The 22,270-nt window shown below is 41.4% G+C and overlaps 2 protein-coding genes across 5 annotated transcripts; one reads left to right on the top strand and one right to left on the bottom strand.

The window, feature by feature from the left end:
- The first annotated feature begins 729 nt into the window (after positions 1-729).
- cmya5 (cardiomyopathy associated 5) lies at positions 730-13,737 on the top strand. Of its 2 annotated transcripts, none has more exons than XM_028034272.1 (14): positions 730-1,123; positions 1,847-2,486; positions 2,585-5,287; positions 8,422-8,517; positions 8,605-8,823; positions 8,915-8,937; positions 9,386-9,510; positions 9,600-9,734; positions 9,879-10,025; positions 10,186-10,333; positions 11,219-11,352; positions 11,434-11,542; positions 11,619-11,795; positions 11,883-13,737. In XM_028034272.1, the coding sequence occupies exons 1-14, from the start codon at positions 1,017-1,019 to the stop codon at positions 12,139-12,141; spliced, it is 5,022 nt and encodes a 1,673-aa protein (XP_027890073.1). In that variant the 5' UTR covers positions 730-1,016; the 3' UTR covers positions 12,142-13,737. The 2 variants fall into 2 exon arrangements, with proteins under 2 accessions (XP_027890073.1, XP_027890074.1); XM_028034273.1 differs by lacking the exon at positions 730-1,123 and adding an exon at positions 1,526-1,691.
- A 1,382-nt stretch (positions 13,738-15,119) lies between these two features.
- On the bottom strand, positions 15,120-22,048 carry mtx3 (metaxin 3). Of its 3 annotated transcripts, none has more exons than XM_028034274.1 (9): positions 21,715-22,048; positions 19,957-20,026; positions 19,629-19,705; positions 18,744-18,836; positions 18,475-18,657; positions 18,307-18,383; positions 18,064-18,242; positions 17,766-17,854; positions 15,120-16,527 (listed from the first exon to the last, which is right to left on the bottom strand). In XM_028034274.1, the coding sequence occupies exons 1-9, from the start codon at positions 21,793-21,795 to the stop codon at positions 16,432-16,434; spliced, it is 945 nt and encodes a 314-aa protein (XP_027890075.1). In that variant the 5' UTR covers positions 21,796-22,048; the 3' UTR covers positions 15,120-16,431. The 3 variants fall into 3 exon arrangements, with proteins under 3 accessions (XP_027890075.1, XP_027890077.1, XP_027890078.1); XM_028034276.1 differs by having other exon boundaries at positions 18,064-18,221; positions 21,715-22,021; XM_028034277.1 differs by lacking the exon at positions 17,766-17,854 and having other exon boundaries at positions 21,715-22,046.
- Positions 22,049-22,270: the final 222 nt, after the last annotated feature.

Raw genomic sequence — 22,270 nt, 5'->3', positions numbered from 1 at the left:
GATGTCCATATTTCTCCTTCAGGTTTTTCTTTTAAGGGACCAAGTTCATCATTCCATTTGCTACAAGTCAGTCATGTTTGTCTGAATATTTTAATAAAATGTAAGAAGAACCTTTATGTTCTCTTTGATCACCATTGGGTTTGGCTGTAGAACACATCAACACTGCTCTTAATTTAGGCCAGAGGTGCTTTAGATATTGTTTTAAGTTCTTTTGTAATATCCTGGAAAGTTGTAGACGCTGTCTTGATAACCCAGCAACTCTCAACTGGATACTATAAGTATCAACTGGTCTAAACGCCAATAAAATGCACCAAAGTTTGTCACTGTAACTTGACAAAAGGTGAACAGTTTAAAGAGTTATGAATACTTTTGCATGGCGCATTGTGTCTGAGGAAAGATAATCTTATGAGTCATCATCTGTCGAGTTAGTTCAGTCAGTTAGTTGATTGTTTCTACTTATGGTGGTTTGACGGCTTATTAAGCCTAATTTTATGACTCCAGCATAGTGCCAGCAATGTTAGGTGGCAGATATGTTACAAAACATGTGCCTGCTTTTGAGAAGTACCCCATCTCACCAGCAGCAAGGGGACCAGAGGTACAGTTTCAGCACAAGGCCTATTTATAACTTGGCAAACGGGGGTTTTGAATTTAAAGCTATATTACCTCTGTTGGCCATGAGCCACTGGATCTCACAAGGGTGCAGCGTCATAAAAGACTTGTTCTACCAACTGAAAATCTGGGTCTCTGTTTCAGGCCACCTGAAGGTGTGTTTATCTTAATTAACTAATTAGTTATAGCCTTTCTTTATGTCTCCTTTGCCCCTCTCTTATCTACACTCCCCTGTTTTCATACCCCACGCTATTTCTGTCCCTCTCTGAGTCAGAGACGAAGCTCACAACTTTGAATGACACAAACAGACAGACCAACTCCCAATTCGGAGTAACTGTAGTCTAAAACACACAAAAAAAACGAACCTCGGAGAACTTAAAGCAAGATAACCAGAGAAAATTGCCAAAATGGAGGAATCTGAAAGTCTGGACTCTGAAATGACTGAGCTGCAGGAGTTTCAGGATGAAGCTCTCAGCCAGGATGATGAAGACGAAGTGGAAGAACTCCAGAACAGGTACTTTTTCAGCCTGATTTACTTGCTGACAAACTTCACCAATAGGTCATTTTGTTTTTGTGTTGAGAGGTTTCTCCTATCTTTGCAGATGAAACACCAGTGTTTTCAATTTGTTACACATTACTGACTTTTCCAAAGAAGGAAAATATACAGAGCATTAATACCTATATACCCAGTCAGGTTCTCTCACATTGGGGTGCGTCAGCAACACTGACTCAATGTTTCACCTTTCATTTATCATGCTTTGAATTGACCTTGCCTTGTCATAAATAATGGAAGACACTGGTATGTTGGGTATATCTGAGAAAGCCAGGTATTTCTTCTCGAGCATTACGTGAATGACGTTTTGTGGACGTCACCTTACCGTAACCCAGCAAGGGACGAGGTGTATTCATAGCCCAGGGGACAGCTCAGGGTTTTTGGAGTATCGCTCACTTTGGCAGCCTGGCTCTAGAGATCTGTCCCAACACGGCAGTTCTACAGTGCTCAAGTAATCCTCTTAAGAAGCAAAATTATGTGCTACCTTATTTTCACCTCATATTTGTCAAGCTGCAAGACACGAATCCAGGTCAGTGTTGATCAAATGTGTTTTGATTTGATTCATTAGTTTGTTCTCTGCTCGGATTTCCAAGAGCAGAGCCAGAAAGATCTCCTCTTGCACTTGAATGGCACAAACAGCCTGCTCTCCTGCCTCTGACTCTGTCTGTTTCTCTCTTTTTCAAGTCTGCGAGAAGTCATCCAGGACCAGTCCGTGAAGCCCAAACTCCAGTGCCTCATGGTGGACCCGTCTTTTTCCATGGTGACAGTTCAGAGTGAGGACAGTGGTATCGTTTGGGAGACGGCCTCCAGCCGTTGCTCTACACCCTGGGCATCGGAGGCTAGCTCCACTTCTGAGGCTTACAGCATGGAAGGCTCAGGAGGTGCGGGGAAGATCACCATTGTCTTCGATGAGGACAAAGTGGTCCGAAGGAGGATGAGATCCGGGGGAAGAAGCAGCAGGTTGGGAGACCGGCTAAGCCGACCTGGTAGTTCAAGGTCAGCTTCGGCTTTGGGAGTAGAGAGACCAGAGATGGCAGAAGTTTCTCTCCCTAACATCAAAGAGGAGAAAACACCAACAGAGGAAGACTTGGAGGAGATAAAATCCAAAGATCAGCAGCTGTTCAGTTTGATATGTGAAGGATATGAGATTCTCAACATCAGAGTGCCATCCAAACTTCCCACTGTGGATGAAGAGGAAACTACAGACCTGCAGGACAACTTGTCTTATCTAGACCAGACTCCAAAGATCAGGTCCAGAAACCAGCATGACTGGGCACATCACAGGGACCAGTTGGAAGCAGAGCAGACACCGGATCATGCTGAGGTAAGTAGCTGAGATATTTTTATTTTCACTTTATTCATGCTGCAGATCTAAACATGAGAAAGTCTTTCTGGGTTTGAGTCATCTCAATCTCTCAATAGGCCTCAAAAGAAACTTCACAGCCATCACCGGACAAACTGCTTGGATCCACAACGTCAGAGACAGAGAGCATTGCTGACATTGACTACATCGAAAAGTTCACCCTTTTGGATGTGGCAATACCTGGAGAGGAAGCTCCACAGCTACAGCAAGAGGAAGAGAAGTCGCCTGGAAAAGCCCAAACGGAGCAGCAGGAATCCTTAAAGGAGGCAACCGAGGATGGTGCGTCTGTGTCCGAAGACTCTTTTGTGTTTGTCACAGATGCTGACATAGTTGGGGAACACTTGGATGAGGTCTTCTATGGAGAAGGACCTCCCATAGAGGCACTGAAGGAGAAGCAGGAAGGCATTGAAAGGATGAGATCAAGACGTGAGAGCCAGCGATCAATGATGGATGGTGGTTTGGTGTTGTTTGAAAGTGAAGAGACCATCCTTACTCCTATTTTTATCTCCCCGGGGCCCCCCAAGATCATTGACCCCATTCTCCTGGAGGAGCCCACTGCCATGTCTTTCATGTACTCAGACCTCTATGAGGATGCTGTGGGGGAAAAGAGAAGGAGTGATGAAGAGTACTCAGAGGCGGAGAGTGTGGTGTCTGAGAAATCCTACAAGAGGCGGCTGTCAGATTCAGATGAGGCGGATGGGTACCTGGAGAAGTTCAGGCTGAAAGATGAAACACCAGCGGTGGACGTTCAGTCAGAGTCATCAGAGGATAAGGCTGGGGGGAGGATGATGTGGCCACAGAATAAGTTTGAAATGACAGGATGCTTAATCAGAGCAGCAAAAGATGAAGGAGAGGCAGAAATTATAAAAAGCGATGAAGTGGAGACACAGGAGGAGCGTGAAATACTTAAAGAGAAAGAGGAACATCAAACAGAAACAGAAGTAAAACAATTATCAGTGAGACGCCATGATGAAGGTTTAGGGGAAATCCCAGAAGAGCCATGCCAGGTGTCTAAATCAGTGGATCAGAAGGAGAGTAAACAAGAGGAACAGGCAGTGGAGCCAAGCACAGAAAAATCAATCGAAACTCCCCAGATGGAAACAAAAGTGAATGAAACTTCACAGGGCAGAGATGAGACGGTCACTGAGCAAAGTTTTACTGAAACAGAACCGCCATGTGAGCCACAAAAAGAGGCTGAAAACGTGTCTGGGCTTCCTGGGGTGACACCAGACACAACACCATCCACTCTACCTGAGAGCAGAGTGGATCCTCCAGCCAACACTGAACCCACTGTACTGTCAGAAACCAGGGAAAGGAGCTCGTGTGAAGAAGGAGCCCCTGTTGAGTCAAAGATGGAGGCTGCTGATGAGAAATATCCACCTGAAGTAGCAGCTGAAGTGAAAGAAACTGGAGTTGCAACACTCACCTCAACTGAACTCCTCACAGAATCAACGGCACCCTCTGAAGTATCTGTGCATGAGGACAAAGAAGCAGTGTCTGCAGATGCGGCCCCTCTAGAAGTCATTACTGACTGCGACTGCGCAGTGCAAACAGTGGAGGAGGTGATGGAGAAAGCAATGGATGACAAAGAGATCCAGAACCACGTTAAGACTGATGTACAGGAGGTCATAGAGGCAATACCGCTTGCTCCTGAGGCAGAAGATCATCTCAAGCCCCTAACAGAGGAATTTTCTGAGCAGAGTAAGCCTGCAGTTGTTGATCTGGAGTCTGGTGTTGACACTGAGACTTCAGGGGAAATAACCCAACCTGCAAAGCCCAAAGAAACCAACAAACATCACCAGACGGAGCAAGAAAACACAACTGACTGTGAATCAGACAACCTGCAACAAACAGCAGAATCCACAACTAGACTGTCTGGAGAGGACGTAAGGACCTGTGTGCAGGATGTAGTGAATATAGGTGATGAGTTAATCCTCCTTGTTCCCAAAGGACAGGCTGTAGAGATGGACATACAGATTGATCAGTGGTCAGAGGACATTATTAAAGAGATGGTTTCTACTCCTGAACCTGACATCTCATTTGAAGTTGAGGCACCGCAGCCTCAAGTCGAAGAAGAACCAATAGTCGCAGAAATAGAAGAACTTTCCAGTAATGAGTTGGACTTGAAGCCTTTAACACCTGCACCTGAAGAAGAAGCCAGCACTGAGGACCTGGAGAATCAAGAGGACAAACTCACCTACTCTCTGCTGAGAAGTTTTACTCCTCAGGAGGATTTATCTGAGCTTTGTGTAGATGATGTACATGCAGAAGAATCAGAACAAAAAACAGATCTACGGGAGTTGGAGGACAAACCAGAAATAAACCTTCCTAAAGAGGAAGCAGAGCCTTGTCTTGATCTGCACAGTGAAGATGCAGAACAAATTAAGGAGGAAAGTGACACAGTTGTTGTTGAAAGTAAGGAAGAAGCGGTGGATGACCTTGGGTATGAAGTGATCGGAGAGGAAGATGCAAAAGCTATTCTTGAATCTGCAAACCAGAGAGAAGAAGATGAAGATGATGAGTCCCATCAGAGACCTGAGGAGAAGATGGAGATGGAGGTAGAGAAGGACGAGCTCAATGAAGCAGATTATGAAATTATTGATGCAGAGGAGGAGAGTCAGGCCCGCCTGGCCGCAGAGCTGCAGGGCATGGACTGGTTCTGTCACACCTGTGGATGTCTGCTGCTAGAGGATCAGTGCAGGTCTGCAGAGCATCTCGACCACCAGGTCTGCTCAGTGGAAAAGGCCTATGAGGATGTCAAGGTCAGTGAAAGGGGTTAAACCTTGGATATGAAGTTATTTGGGGCTAGATTTGCATTTTTCTACTTTTTGACAGCAGGAAGACAAAAGACAGGAAGTGTCCAGATTACATCAGATGTCCTTCATTAACATGAATCCATGCAATATAATAAAAAATAAAAACTAGGCTGCATGAATCAAATGTTCTTTTGTTGTTCAGATATGTTTTGCCCACATATCTGATTATTTTTTGTAAACTCAAAATAAAAAGCCTAACAGCTCATATCTCACATATCAGTCAGAGTGTTTTGCCCAAAGAAAGATATTAGGATTAATAATGTTGAATTACAGTTTCTCCACTGACTCAACTGTTAGTTGATCATATTCGTATCCAATAAAATGTGGGTTTACACTCAAAGTTCGTGAACATTTTTAATTGTAAATTAAAAACAAAGTATTTCGGAAATAAGGAAATGTATTGTGATTTATTGTCATACAGTAGTATAAAAAGGTTATTATGTATCTTTTTTATGTGGTGTATGCGCAGATATGTGACTCTTTTTTAATAACCAGAACACTGAAGTTCTCAAGTTATTTTTTGCTGTTAATGTTTGTCCACATCCATCAGTACTCGACACACAACTTTCCCAGGATTTGCTATCTGTTAAACTCCAATTGACTTAGTTTAAAACATGTAAAGCTATAGCTAAGACTAGCAAATTAGATTAATGCAAGCAAATGATAATGTTTGGGGGGTTAAAATTTCTTTTTACAACCTTTGACTATTTGAAAAGGGTGATAAAATGTCAAGTATTGCTAGTGGAGGTTCCCGTTATGGTGTTTAGTCTTCCCAATTTTTTTTTACAGAATCCCACAAAAAGGCTTTTTTCCCCTTCAGTGTCAGCTCTGTACAATTTGCTCTTTATTTAAAAATGAATGTGGCCCATTGAGGGAGTAGCCCTCTTGCAACCAATAGATTGTGGGTTTGATTCCAGTTTCCTCCTCTGCAACATGAGAAAGTGACTCGGGGCAAGGCACTCAGCACCCAGATTGCCTGCCAATCTGTGTATCAGTTTATGAATGCGTGCATTTGTGAGTGTGCATGTAAACGCAGCTCCATTGGGTGCTTTTAGTGGTTAGCATATTAGCTCTTTCTAGCTTCTCTCAATGTATAGTTAAAATAGTTAGCGGAGCTCTTTAAACCCACAGCTGGAGACTGAGTTCAGCAAAACAAGCTCTCTTCTGATTGGTCCGTTTGAACAGCCGCTATCCAATCAGTTCAAGGTGTTTATATTGTAAAATGGAAACTTAACAGGCACACGCAGAGAGCGGTTGAGTTTTATGTACAATCTGGATGATTCTGCATTGGAAATACAAAATATTTTTCTTCTATTGTACAAACGCTTTTTCAGGCATTTTTGTTGTGCAATGCTACAATGAATGGAACAGAATATAATCGGCCTTTTTGCTTTCTGACAAGCTGAAATCAAACAGCAGTTTATCATCACACATTTCCTTTACTTTATTACAACATGGGTCAGTAATGTGCATATTAGCAGGGCTACGTTTCACATAATACACAAGGCTTGAGTTACTCAGATATAAATCGTCCACTGACCCTGTGAGACTCTCAGACTGCAGCCAGCACATTGACTTGTTATGATGCAAAGCTCCACTTTGATGGATGAAAAGGCTCGGTGTGACATTAGGAAGCAGAGACTGACATGCGATCTGTTCACCCACTCTTGTTTTCTGTCTCATGATCAGCAAGGCGTCACAAAAAAAAAGTTTTCATTTATGACTACACCTTCTAACGGTCAGAGAAAAGGATTTTGCGTGTAACTGAGAATCCGCAAAAGCTTCGACTTTGCAAAACAGCTCCACGAAACGTGACCCTGCAATCAGCCTTTTCCAATTGCATCCCTGCTACATTTCATCGTGTAATTGAGAGTAAATGAAAGAAAGGGAAGCTGATGCGAACTTATAATTTCCAGATGATATTTGAACCGGGCTGAGTGTTTATGTGACGCCGTATTTATGTAAAACTCTTGACAGCTTGACAGCGATTGAGGAAAAGATCAAAGCTGCAACGCAGCGGAAAGAAGTGCAGCCCATTCAGACCCTCCACATAGCAGAAAACCGATCCCGACAAGTTAACCAAAACAACTCAGCAAATCTGAATCCGGGCCAGTTTTCTGAGGCCAGAATGGACTCTCCCCTCCCTCGCCTCTTAACACAGGCAGAGAAAGCAGGCTCACTCATTCAGTGTAGCCTGTGAAGACGTTTCTGTGGACTCCTGCTGTCAGGGAGTGACCAGTGTCCGGAGCTTACAGATGAGGATGGAAGCTGAAACACTTGGAACGGGTTCAGTCCTAGGAGGTAGCGCCGTTCGACAGTTTCTATACCCCTACCATTGGGATTTCATGTGACAACAAACACAAAGTGGTTCATAAAGATGTGCATTTGTATTCAGAGCCCTTTTTTTGTCTTTTGTGGTACATCTCTATCAGATTTACTAGCATAAAGACAGAATGTTTTGCTGATTCTTCTTCACAACAAAGCTCAGACAGATTGGAGGCAAAGCATCTGTGAACATCATTCTTGAGCTTGTCGTTGAACCACCTGAAGATGCTGTAATGTTTACCATTCTATTTTAGCTCAGGCTGTGATTTTGTGTCATTTTCCTGGTGGAAGTCGAACCTCATCCCTCAATCTAAAGCCTCTGTCAGGTTTTGTTCCATGTCAGCTTGCATTTGCACCTTTCATCTTCCTGTCACCCGCTTCTTTGTTTCCGTTTATGAAAGACACAGTGCTGGCTCCACATGTTTCATGGCGTTGAAGGCGACATGCAGTGTTACTTTCCCACCACGTGGAGTTTTTATTTGGGCCAAACATGTTCAAATTTGGTCTCATCTAACCAAAACATATTCTTGTAGGGTTTTTTCTACATGATTTATGGCAAAGTTGAAATTTGACTTGTCAGGATTTCCTTCTTGCTCCTCTTCCAAATGATCAGATTTGCGGAGGGTAAAATATGGGTATAGCCACTATATATTGTGCATATAACCTTGATTGTTCTTTTATGTGATGCTCACTACGACTCTGCACCTACCTTATTGTTCTCTTAGGTACAGAATATGTTTGATCTTGTCTGACAGGAGACTTTGGGTAGCTGGATCTCAGAGCTTCAAGCCAGATCAGAGAACATCGAGGACCTGGTGTCCGAGCTGGAGCTGGCCTACAACTCTGTAGAGGTACTGTGTTTTTAGCAGCTGGTCGCCGTGCGAGCCGGTGTAATCCAAACACGCTCTCTCTCTGTCTCGACTCTCCTGTTGTCCTAGGACCAGTTCACGGAGAGCCAGGCAGCCATGCGGGCGCAGAACGAGGAGATGATGGCTCTGGTGATGGAGCAGTACAACACCATGTCCATCAGCATGGAGGAGGAGAAGAAAGCCAAGCTGGAGCAGCTCTATGACAAGATCGTCTCCTACCAGGAGAACATAGACTCGGCCAAAACCACTCTGGATACCACGGCCAGGGAGGCTGAGACGGACGCCAGAGTAAGTCCTGGACACTCGCTTGACTGGATTTATCGGTTTGGTAAATGATTCAAACGTTGTAACAAAGATCTTTAATCTTTTCTGCCACCAGTCGTCAGAAGACATTCACGCAAGGTATTTACACCGTTTCTTGCTCTGCACATGCAAAACTTGCTCAACTTATTCAGCTCCACAAGATACATTGTGTACTGATTTAATTTCCTCTGACATTTGCACCATTCAGACACTTATATGACTTTTAAATTAAATATTTTGGCACTTTTATTTTTTACAGTATTTTGTCTGAAGGGCACTTATTTCCCTCCTGTTTTGTTGAATCAATGAAAGATAACATTGATAGATGTATAACATTTTAGCACCACAGGGTGATTCCCAAAGAGCTACTAGCTGACAGCTTCCTTCTTAGGTCCAATGTTAAATCTTTGCAGATTTTCTTTTTTGATAAACACTAAAAAACCCCAAGAGCCCAAAATAAAATCACTTTAACAGACTACAAAATGTCCGGCTTTCTGAAACTAAACACAAACTAACTCATCCTGACTCCAAACATTTGTACGGACAGACTCCAAACTGCTTTGGACTCAGCCTTGACGCTGGAGCTGGGTCCTAAGGGACTGCTGGTGTTCGAGGATTACACCAAGACCAACTCCTCAAGCTCAAACCTCGCACAGCGCAAAGGGATTCCAGGTAGCTCTCTCTCTCTCTGCACATGAATCTTCTGCATGTCTCTGTCTGTGTTGCATTTGTTCCAGTTGCTGATGGTGTGATTCCCTCAGTGCCCCAGAGGCCCACTCTGCAGCCCCAGGAGCGCGGCTCAGCCTCTGGCAGCAGCGTCACCGTTTACTGGAAAGTCAGTCCAGGAGACATCATAGACTGCTTTCAGGTCTACTGCGTGGAGGATCCACAAGGAGGTGAGGACAGGGAGTTAGTGGCAAGTTAGAGTTGCCACTAACTCCCTGATTTGATCAGGGAGTTAGTTATTTTTAAAAATGTCTCTCTATATATATATGTATATCTATATATATACTTCCATTGGTGGATTTTACTGCGTCCAGCTGTGTCAGAGGAATATCGCGTGACGGTGAAGGAGAGCTACTGTGTTCTGGAGGACTTGGAGCCTGACAGGAAGTACAAGGTGTGGGTGATGGCCGTCAACTACACAGGCTGCTCTCTGCCCAGTGACAGACTCATCTTCAGAACAGGTCAGCACACATCTTGAAGTTTAATTTTCTTTTCATTTGGGCTGATAAAACGGCAGGATCTTTCTGTTTCAATTCTCTTATTTTTCCGCCAGAAAGAGCTTGAATTTTATATCCAATGTTTAAATGTGATTTCAAGCCTTCCTGCTGTTGTTTCTGGCAGCTCCGTCTGTGCCAGCGATCGACACAGAGCGCAGCAGCGTCGTGTGGGACTCCGCCACGCTGAGGTGGAGCTCAACTAATCCGTCTCCAGGACTGAGTTACACTTTGGAGTACTGCCGACAGTATGAACTGGAGGGAGAGGGACTCAGGTAGGGGTCTCCTGGTGGGAATGACACACATCTTAAACAGTTCATTTCTGTTTAAGATGGATGTTCCTCAAACAATTTTGTCAAATTACAGCCACAAACTTCTATGTAATTCACTGGGAATTTATCTCAGGGACCAACACAAAGTAGAAAGAAAATGATATGTAAAGTTTTTAATTGGTTTTACAAATACAACTCTGGGGGGAAACAAACAACGTATTTAGATCCCTCTATCATCCCATCAACTCTGAGTTGCTTGATTCTGTTGAAGAAACGCATATCCAAAGCAAGATGCTGCCACCACCAGGTTTTGCAGTAGGGATGGTGCGTTCAGGGTTCAGGGTGCGGTGTTTGTATAAAGTCGCAAAAGTTCAATTTTGGTCCCATTGGAGCAAGGTATGTTCTTCCATCCACGTACATATATGACTTTAGTAAATTGAAAATAGCTTTTAGCGGCTTTATTTTAACAATAAATTTGTTCTTTATTGAACATAAACATCGGATTTGTGGAGTGCACAACTAATCGCCCTGCTGGATTGATACTGAGATTAAACTATTCATGGGTGTCAGAGTAAAGGGCACTAATGACATGTTCAAGACAAACTTTTAAGATTTTTTTCAAAAAAAACTGTCAAAACATTTTGTTTTTCTATTAATTACAAGTTTCTCAGTATTTCTCTTCTTTGTGATGGTCGATCACGCTAAATGTCAATTAAACAAAGTGAACCTTTGTGGTTGTAACCCAGCAAAAAGTGAAACATTTTAGAAGGTGTGAATACATTTGCAAGGCACTCTATCTTTACAGTGCATTTTTTTCTGTTACATTTTATTATATATAACATACATGTCAAAGCAATGCATGTGCTGCATGTGGGTGTGTGTTTTCAGATCGATCACGGGAATCGAAGGGTGTGAGCAGACGGTCGTCCTGCAGCCGAATGAGAACTACCTGTTTTACATCAAAGCTGTGAATCAGGCTGGTGCCAGTGAGCAGAGTGAGGCTGCACTCGTTTCCACTAAAGGTACCAAAACCTTAAATCGCTGTATTTGTTTGTGGCTGTTTAATTTCTATGTAGTTTTGCTCACATCTGTCTTGTTTTTAGGGACCAGATTCCAGCTGCTAAAGTCCTCTGCTCACCCGTCTCTGAAGCTGTCAGATGATCACGCCACGCTGCAGTACTCCCATGACGCTCACCACGCCACAAACAAGGAGTATGCTTGACCCAGAAACAGCTGCTTTTCGTAGCCTGTCGGGAAAATTTTATGTAGCCACAGTTTTTGTTTCCAGGTGTCTGTCCATCCTGGGTGAGTTGCTGCCTCCACGAGGGATCTACTACTGGGAGACACTGGTGTCAGAAAGTCCAGCTTACAGGCTTGGAGTAACATGTAGTGCAGATAATCTGAAGAGCGCACTCGGGGAAAACAGCTCCTCATGGTGCTTGCAGTGCAGTCCTGGACCATCAGGGTGTGCAAAGGAAAACCATTATTCATTATGAAGGAACTTCTTGTTATGATTGGAGTCTAAAGTCTTTACGCTCCTCTTTCTGTCCAGCTGTAGGTATCAGTTACTCCACAGCGACGTTCAGTCCTCCGTGTTTGTCACTGAGAGTCCTGAGCGAGTGGGAACCCTCCTGGACCACCAGCTGGGATGTCTGTCTTTCTACAACGCCCACAGCGGCCAGTTGTTGGGTTCCTTCCTGCAGCGCTGCGGCCAGCCCTGCCGCCCTGCTCTGGCCCTGGATCAGCCAGGCAGCTTGCAGGTCTGCATGGTGCCGGAAATACCCGAGTTTACAAAGGACAGCTTGCTCTGACACTCACCTCGCTCACTGAAAGGTTTACAAAAAACTGGACATTTATTGGTTTTATATGATCTCAGTTTGTAATGACTCAAAATGACCACTGCTGGAGAATATCGTTAGTAACCTGATTATAAATGTGCGTTTTTTCTAAAACGCCTCGATCAAAACTGATTTCTTAGAAGCAAACTAAATTAAATGTTTTATTATATCTTATAGCAGAAGTTATAAACCTCCCCTTCGCACCAGACTGTGACAGCAATGTGACATAAAATCAGCCAGAACATGTTGCCCACAGTTTTAAATATGCTCCAAACCTCTGTGGTGAGATAGTCATAGGTCGGTGTCATGGTGACTAACTACAGTATCTGGGTTTGGGTGCTGCATGGAGCTGTGGTGGTTTATCCATGAAGTGTGGCCCAGACACACCTAAATGTCTTGAGCAACTGAGTTTGGAAAGGCGAGGTTGTCACACCAGCTAAATGGTGATGACTCAGCTGCAAAAAATAAAAACAAAAAAAAACAACAGAATGACTCCAAACTGCTGAAGTGAACAATTCACACTCTGAAAAACAAAACACTAAACACTCTCCCTCTTCTTGCACAAAGAGCTCAACATGTGCAAAATGTGAAATTTGGATGCGCACACCTCCAAATTTTCACATACCGTTTGACAGAGTTCGTGGGGATGAAATTTAGTTTCAAAATGTGTTTCTCTTGCCCCTAAAGACAACTCCTGGCATGTTCAGCAATGACGAAGGATGAGGAAGAGGAAGAAAACATTATGACTGTAGTTCCCTCCCGACACATTATCACCAAAGTGATGGTGGAGGTGCAGAAACCTTCCATGTAAAACCAATGTGATTAAATTTAGTGAAGCTGTTACAACTGTAGTCAAATAGTCTTGGACATTGGAGAGTCTCAGTGAGGGTGACCTAAGTTTCCAGATTATTTTGTTTTTTCAAGAGACAATGGAAATGCTGTGGTAATTTTGTAACGACTCATCCATGTTTGAGTTTTGTACTGTTTTAAAACCGTTTTATGTTTTTCTACATGTTACATGATCTGGTGGGCATGTTGTTAAATCAAACATCGTTTGCATTTTGTGTATGTAGATCAGGGCTTCTCTTCTCAAAAGTACGACTGTAAGTTTATACTTCCAAGCTGATAGTTGCACCTTTCAAACTGTTTCATACTGTGAAGTTTTTTGTTGTGGCTCTTTGTTTGTTTTTTGTAAATAACCTTTTTAAACAGAAGTGGTGTCTCGTCAGCCTTATGTGTTACTGAAACTCTTTGTTTTTCTTATTTTGTAAAATAATTTCCTTTTGTGAAAAGTCTGAATATTTCCCATTGAAAAAAAAGAGATAGTTTTGTTGGTTTAACATCATTTCACCACTAGAGGGCCGCAACACGCCGTCTGCTGTAATGTTTCCCTGTACATTTTCCCTAGAAATCTCCTGCACAAAAAGAAATAATAAAACAAGGCCTGACTTAACTCTAAACCAGTACGATGAAAAGGACTCACACATTTGTAGAAACTCTTCTACTTACTGATCTATTTCACTAATTCAAACTTCTATGTTAAAATATAAAAAGGCCTTTTGAAGCTAACATCACCCACTGTTGTACTTTTCCAGAGGCGACAATGTTCAGTTATTTTGCAGCCACTCGCACCTCTTCTAAGCGGGAAGAGAAAGTGGGACAGAGGAAGCCACACACATGCAACCTATCAGGACACTTAGTGGCCTCGGCTTCAGGAGTTGGACTGCTCTGCTGCTGCCTGACTTTTCTGAAATTATGCTTTCTGCCTTCCTGTAGGTGAGTGGCTAGGAGATTTTTGTTGGTATAGCTCAAGTAAAAATTAATGTTTTGTAACAGGGAACGGTTTTAGTTCAATTTTCTAGTTTTTCCTAAGAAAAGAATGAACACCTTGAAATTGATCACAGTTGGATCGGTCTACAATGCCTTGTGAAAGTATTCAATTCAAAGTACTTTTATACTATTAATCTCAAAGGGAAATTATATTCCTAGCCATTTAATGTATTGCAGCTCAGCCACAAGCCTCAGAGTATTTCAAAGAGATTTTACACAATAAACCAACAAAAAATTGTGCTTATGGCAAAGTGGGAAGAAAAAATAAGTTTTTCCAACTAATAGTTGTACTCTGCCTCTATATTTCGACACTCCTAAATAAAATCCAGTACACACAGGGGGCATAACAGAAAGACCAGGGGAAAAGTAGCGGAGAAGTTCTTGCTATAAAACAACATCTCAAGCTTTAAACATCTCACATCTGAAAATGAATAGTGTGGAACAGCTGCACATCCACCCAACTGGTTGAAAACAAAAATCATTGCTAAAATTAAGCCAAGTTCAGTTTGGCTAAGTCATATATGGAAGACAGCAAAAGTATACAAGGTGTTCTTCTCAAGTAGGAGCAAAATGTAACTTTTTGCTCTTCATGCTACCATCGTACATCATGTTGAACACTTCAACATCACGCTGTGAGGAAGGATGTTTTTCTTTAGCAGAGTTGGGGAAACAGGTCAGAGTTGATGGGTAGATAGTTTCAGCTAACTTCAGGACAATCCCTGTAAAAACCCCAATAAAAACACTCTGACATTTGTATTCGTAATGAACCCAAACATGAAAAATCTCTAGAGGTATTATTACTTTTGCAAGGCATTACAAAACTAACGCACCTCAGCAGGAGCCTCTTTTACAAGACCAACTTAGCCTGTATCTGATGTCAACAAAAGCGTCATTTTTCCACATCTGCAGCCAAAACCAGACTGAAGTTCTGTGTCTCTTCCAACATCCAAACAAGGGACCACATTTATCGGAAAGGTGGGTGTTGTTACGAGAAAGCACGAGGCGTCCAAAAACCTGTCCGTGTGAACTGAAGGAATCATTTTCGCTGTTTACGGATAAATGTTTGGAAATGCCACCAGAAATCTGTGTGGTTTGCAAAAGAAAAAAAAAAACCACAGATGTTTCTGTTTGGTACTTTTTGTATTTAAATAATGTAAAGGCATGTTATGAACAAAATCAAGAAACATGGGAAATATTATTTATGAAGTGTGTATAAAAACTCACAGGAACATTTGGAAGAAGAAACCAGCAGTCATGAAGGCACACTGCAACCATCTGTTGACTGGCAGCTAAAATATTTCTAAAAGATGGCGCTGTAGAGGGAATGTAACACTGAATGTGAGGAAGTCTGGTCAGAAGATGGAAAAGATGGGGTTTGTTAGCGCATGAAGAACTTCATAGTACTCAGTCCATAAACAAGCAAAGCAGCTAATGAGACTTACTTGGGTTTAAACAGAGGAAATAAACAGCCACAGCAAATCACGCAAAACATGGCAGAAAAAAATAAATAAATGTGCAAAACCAGCTGCATAGAAATGAAGGCAACAAACGAGGTGGTTTGATTGTTAAATGTCACAATAAGACACACATATGCACACACACAGAATTAGTCCCAAATGTTATGCGTGAGCAACTCGATTTAAAGTGCAAATCCTTAATGTTTTTGACAAAGCTGATCAGCCCTAATAGGAGGAAATCGCAACAAAGCAATTATAATCATCCTATTTAAAACTATGCAAGCAACCTTCAACCAAAAAAAATAAAAAACTAAATACCTGCCATCCTGTTTGCATGCAGACTTTAGATTTACTACTGCAAAAGAAATTACTGAACATTTTACAGCCGATGTCAAAAATCTGAAAAAAACATCTTGTGCTCTCGATATTTACCCTCCAATGTAAATAACGCTTTTTAAATGGACGGATATTAAATATTCTCAGGCTTTAACAAAAATCTGCACCACAACACAGACTGCAAGAGATCAACTCAAACAGGAAGAACTTAGAGGTTTATCCCTTTAAATAAAATCAGCAGAACGGTAAAAGAAAGGCAGTCTGCACCACTAATATTCCTCTCTGGACGTTTCGGTTCCTTTGGTGTCCCTTTCAATATTTCGCATCTTCGTCATCCCGCACCACTTTGTAGATTTCCACTCTTGACCACATGCATGCTCTCTTCATTTTTATAAATACATCTCACATGCACTTTTCCTTCGTTTCTGATGAACATCTTTAAAATCTATCATCGTTGTCATAAAAATAGTCTCTTAATTATACAGTCTTAATAACATGATTAATGAAATTCTTCCATTTCAGCCACAGTAGTCCCGTTTCATGAGCTTTTTCCCCCTTCTCAGTATGTTGGGTTTGGTTGAGGTCAACACGGCGGTGCCTGGCGAGTCGTGCAGCTGGATCAGAGCCGGAAGGTCGGGCGTTATGCCGGGGTAGAGTTCTTTGAAGAAGACAGACAGGGTTTGGGTTTGGTTCTGTGAGGTTTGTGTTGTGGGCTGCTGCGAAGGTTGTCATCCATCTACAATTTAAAAAAAAGCAATTCAGCTCTTTCTGCAAATATCTAATGTAGAAATTTACTAAGAGACACTTAAAAACCCCATTAAAACGATTGCTTTACTGATTCCAGGACCTCTAATAACGTTCAAATGTTCCCAACAAATTAGGAAAACACAATTTCTGTGTTCCTGCTTCACTGTTGCTCAACCATCAACTATGCCACACACTGCGGATGTAGTCGCTATATTCTATAGCTATTTCAGCTTTACTGTGGACAGGAACACACCATCTTTTGTTTTCAACTGCATGAAAAAAAATATGTAAATAAAGAGATTTTTTTCCTAAGTGAAGCAGATGGCATTTTGCACATTATTTTAACCTGGTGTAACTTTCTGTATCAGAAATGTTCACAAGTCCATTTTTCTCATTGCATGCATGTCATCTAATCAGCGATCTAAAGTTATATAACACAGTGTTCAGTTACAGAGTAAAAGAAGTTTGGTAAATATGATGAAGCAGCAGGAACAGATTCTTCTGAGCTGATAACAAACCTGTGAACATCACAGGCTAAAACAGCAAACAAACAAAAAGGTTTTAGTCACTGGGTAAAGTCAAGTCTTGAGTTTTTAAAGTGTAAATATTCCAGTCAAATCAGGTCAGTTTGGCTCAAAGAACATATTTCTGCAAGATAAGATGAAAAGATGCTCATATTGCCTAAATCTTTGCTTTGCCTAAATGTGTCTTTAAGCTAATAACAACAAGGCTAAAAACTTTTGCCACTCCCCTTAGCATCACTAAATATAACGATCTGGCCTCAAAAATTCACAATTTCCTCCTAGCTTCCTTCAGCCAGTCTACATGTACAATTTGGAGGTGTGGACGCTTCTCTTCAGCTCAGAGCTCTACCATTAGATGCACAGTACAATCAAATCTCTAGGGAAAGTTTTTTTTTCTGAGAATTGTTTGGATTGTTCATTAGATTTGCTTGATGAGACCCTTCATGTTGCAGACAGGAAGATATATCAGGTTAATCTGAGCGTTACTAGCCCTACTAGCTAATTCTCATTAAAATTATCTGAAGACAGAGCCACACTGGTATGAACTAGTTAAACATCATGTATGAGAAAGAATTTGCAGACACCAACTACTGCTTTGTTTTTAATGTTGTGTTGCCGTCTTAATATCTAAATACACAACTGTGTTGGGAGCCTGCTGAGAGCGTCCAATGAACAGAAGAAGAGAAATGGAAAGCAGAAGCACCTTTTCTATTAAGTTGGACTCTTTGTTTACAAGCTGTGTTAGTTTCTGCAGATTGGCATCCATTGTTTCCTGAACAGGTGGAAGCAGACCTGGAAAGAGGTAGAAGGAGGATGATACACACAGAGAAGAAGAAACAAAAGTCAGCAAAATGAGAAAGGTTTGATGAATTAGAGTAGAAAAGTAAAGCAGGTGCAAAGAAGCAAAGAGGTGATTGTGTTAGTTTTGCATCCTCGTTATTGACGTGATTTCAACAAGATTAGGTCCTACAGAATATTTCCACTGCATGCAGCAATCTTACGGGGTTTATCTGGACAGAAGTGGGCTGCGAGGACGTTGTCACAGAAACGAGTGAGGTTGTCCAGCTGTCTGAGGTGGCTCTGCAGAGGGCTGCTGGGCAGGTCTGCTTTGTGAAGCGGAGCCAAGAAACCAAACGCAAAGGCATCCAGACTGGTTGGGCTGTGTAAACGACATATCAACCTATGTAGAGATAATAACTTACAGAAACGCTTAAAACGATTTGCTAAAAGGTGATTCAACTCACGAGTTGTCAAAGAAATAGTCTGCAGTTCCCAGTCTGTAGGAGAGGAGGTTCAGGCACTCTTTAGCATCACTGTAAATCTGATGTGAAGCAGAAAAAAAGCATCACCCATGAAATCCCGACATCTGACTGGAAACCGGCTGGAGCCGATAGAGCTTTGGACGGATTTACCTTTCCCTCCACCTCAGAGATTCTGTGCAGCAGCCCCTCTCCTCTGGTTACCAGGATGCGAGCGAGGGCGACATTTGCAAGGCGACTCGGAATGAAAAAGTTTAGAGGGAACGGTGAGCGGGAAGCAAACCACGGCCGTGTCAGGTTGCTGTAGTTCTCTGCATCCACCCAGAATGTGTGGAGCTGTGGGAAACAAAAACATCGTCTTGAAATCGTCATTGCATTTTTTTTATTTGAAAACAAAAAAAGGAGAGAGGTAACGCTGGTACCAGAGCTGGTCGCAGTTTCTCCTCAAGTAGAGCGATGTAGGCCAGTGTGTCTGCTCCCTGTCTGGCTGTCAGCTCGTAGTCTGCATTGAACCTCTGCAAGAACAGAACAACACTAATGCATATTACAGCTCATTCTGTCAAATACGCGTGAAAAATCTTATTTTCTTCTTTTAGGTCTGTTGGGTTTAACAGCACTGGTACAAAATCACCTTAAACTGCTTCTGGTTAGTAATGCAGCCACGAGAGCTGCTGATGTCTATTCTTCACATTGCAGGGGTCAAGTTGCAAGCACTGTGCTGCCAACTAGTGTTCAGAGTGCAAACTACAACTGGCTGTGTATGCTGTAGTTAAATTTCAAAGTCTTGTTTGGCAATAGAAGCAACAATGAAATAATCTAAATAGTACCCAAAAGTGGTAAATATGTTCAATTACCATTATGCCTAAGTAAACTATGCAAAGCTGCTAATACTATCCTAATATTCTGTTATTGATCAAATAGAAATCATAAGATTATTCTGATTTCATGTAAGAAACAGCAGCTACACATTGGGGTGCACCAATTGCTGTTTTCTGGCGGATCAACGATCTTCAAAATGTCTGACCTGCCAATACCGGTCAGACTCGCTAAATTATCAATAATGGGAGGACTATTGTTAACCGCGGATGTGCAAACATGACCCGGTCAGTCAGCCCTCTCTCACAGCAGACCAAAAGGGGGACAGTGGCTGATTTTCAGACCTATCAGAAGGCAGAATAGATCATTTTTTCATGTATCGGTTGGCTGATTTCTTGGTGCTCCCCTTCTTATATGTCTTTTTATATGGGGTGTGTAAACTGGTTTCAGTTGTATCATTGTGTAGATCCTGAACAAGCCGACCCAGTCACCTGTTTCCTCAGGAAGTTCAGAATCTGTGTTGGTTCCTGAACAACGGTGTCTCCACAAACCAGCTCTGGGACGCTCGCTGTGGACAAAAGAGAAAAAAATAATGAGCAGATTGAAGGTGATAATACAGATATGAAGATATAAAGCATTCTCACTAGAAGCTAAACTTCGGATTCTGTGAATAAGATACGAATAAAGTCGATGTCTAAACAGTTTACCAATGTTTAAAATGCACAAACCACCTCAGGAGGGAAGAGCACTCTCCTCTCCTGTTACGGTACTCTGACCACAGAGCTGCACAGGTCAGGTCAACAAGACGCTGCGGCCCACCTGTTAAGGTTTTCCATGTCCAATCCACAGGAGAAACTGAGAGCTTTGCTCCCGAAAACTTTGCATAGGCCTGGAGGGAATAAAGAAGGAAAAACTGGTAAGAAAAAGAGAAAATTGATGTTTCAAATTTGTATCAAAAGGTTTTTTTGCAGAAATGACAAATCCAGATAGAAAACATTGTCTAAGAACTGTTTTTAGGTCAATATTTTCAGCAGGATTCTCACAATTTATTCATTTCAAAATTCCACATTTTTCCCAGACAGGACAAAACATTTACATGTTTGGTTATATTCATCTTTCATACGTTACACTATGGTAAAGGGCTATTTCACAGCTTTTCAGAATGGATAACATCTCCACTTGTCCAATCTGAACTGGATTATACTACAATACAGATCATTTAAAGCACAAACTGACATCTTTGAGACTTTTATTGTTGTACGAAAAAAATTACAATAAAAAAAGTTTAATGGTTTTCAATTATCTGTTTGGCATCTGAAACAGAAACCAGTTTAAGAGCCGCAGGTCGAGTTTTTAAACGTTGACTTGAAAGCGGTTCGCTATCAGTGACAGTAAAACTTTTACAGCTGCTGCATTTTGTTTGATAAAAAAAAATGGTCGTCCATGTCTACTGAAAGATCCAGATTGGACATGAACAATAAGTGGCAAAATATGTAAAATAAATAAATATAAATTTTCTCAGATCAGTTCTTATTACATTTTCAAAACAGGGATTAATACCATAAAATATCTGATACAATATTGATGCAATATTGAACAAAAATACAATAGACCATACACTAAGATCAAATATACAACGTAATAAAAACTGTATTTGTGAAAATACTCTACACAGATTGGAAGAAATGTGCAACTGAGTATTTTTACTTAAACTAAAGAATAAGATTTAATCTAAAGTTGTTTCCAAATACACCTTTAGTTACATTTCATTGTAGGACAGGACACATATTTAATCTGTGTAAGTGTAAAGAAGTAAATGTCCTTACAGATATAGGAGGGGTTAAGAAAAGTGCATGCATTTTAACTTCATATTTTAGTTGATGACATTTACAAAATATCTTTTGAGCAAAATGAGTAAGAACTAAAATGAGAACAGATTATGTGAAAAAAATTAAAATCTTAGTCAAAATATTTTGACTAATATTAGATTGAAATGTGCTGTTATCATTAACAGTGTAGTTTATACGACAGACTTTAAAATACAGTAAATGACCATATTATGACTATAAATAAGAAAAAGTGCTCCCTTGTGGCCAGAGTTGTTACTGCATGTGTTCAATGATACAACAACACGTCCTACAGCAGTCAAACGCTACTGTACACTTCCTGCAGGTTTAATAGCTCAATTATGGTCAGTGACTAGCTAACAAATAAGCTGACGTGAAGTCAAAAGAAATAAAAATAAGAGTTTCATCAGGCTGACCTTGAAGGACAACATTTACTTAAATGAGGAGTGACTTCTGGCAGGCAGCTACACATGAGGGACAAACCTCTGCGGGCAGCAGCTCTTTCTGTGCAGCTGCAGCATTTAGCCGGACAGGACATTTCATCTGTTCATCCCGCAGAGCTTCCTTCCCACTGTTTCTAACAAAACTGCAGCAGCTACGTTAGCATCGAAGCTAACGAGAGGTAACAACAGGAGGCACTCTTAACGAAAGCCGAAAAAGGGACCCCGGCTTGTTAAAAGCTGCCGTGGACGAACAGGCTGAGTTTGTTGAGCGCAAACGGGGATCTTACCAGAACTACGAGAGAGTCGGTGTGGACAGAGGGAAGCCCCCAGTCTCCTCCCCAGCATCTCAGCTCCATGGCAGCCGCCATATTTTTGATTCATATAGAGCTGATGACGTCACGGCACAGCTGTCCTCAGACAAACAGACCAAAGAAACATGGGCGATGATTAACAAACAAGACATGAACTTGATCAGGATAATTAGGTGAACAATACGATCACTGTGTTGAGCAAACAATGTTCAAAGTTATAAAAGAAACATTCCTCTGCGTTTTTGCACCAAGTACAAAATAGTTTTCTTTTTAACTGTCCATTGAAAACATATAGAGTTACTTAAATCAGATGATTAATGTACACAAGTTTTACAATTTTATCTTTTATTTGGATTACAAAAACATCCACATTATTAAAAACAATATGTTTTTATGTTTTTATTAAAAACAATATGTTTTTATGTTTTTATTAAAAACAATATGTTTTTAATAATGTATCTAAATGGTATTTTGAAGGGAAAAACAAATGTTTCCAACAAAAAATCCAAAATGTTTACATTTGTTCACTTGT

Source organism: Xiphophorus couchianus, chromosome 12 (assembly GCF_001444195.1).
Source record: "Xiphophorus couchianus chromosome 12, X_couchianus-1.0, whole genome shotgun sequence".
Classification (NCBI taxonomy): domain Eukaryota; kingdom Metazoa; phylum Chordata; class Actinopteri; order Cyprinodontiformes; family Poeciliidae; genus Xiphophorus; species Xiphophorus couchianus.
The sequence above is the reverse complement of the archived record's forward strand: the minus strand, read 5'-3'. Positions and strand labels throughout refer to the sequence as shown.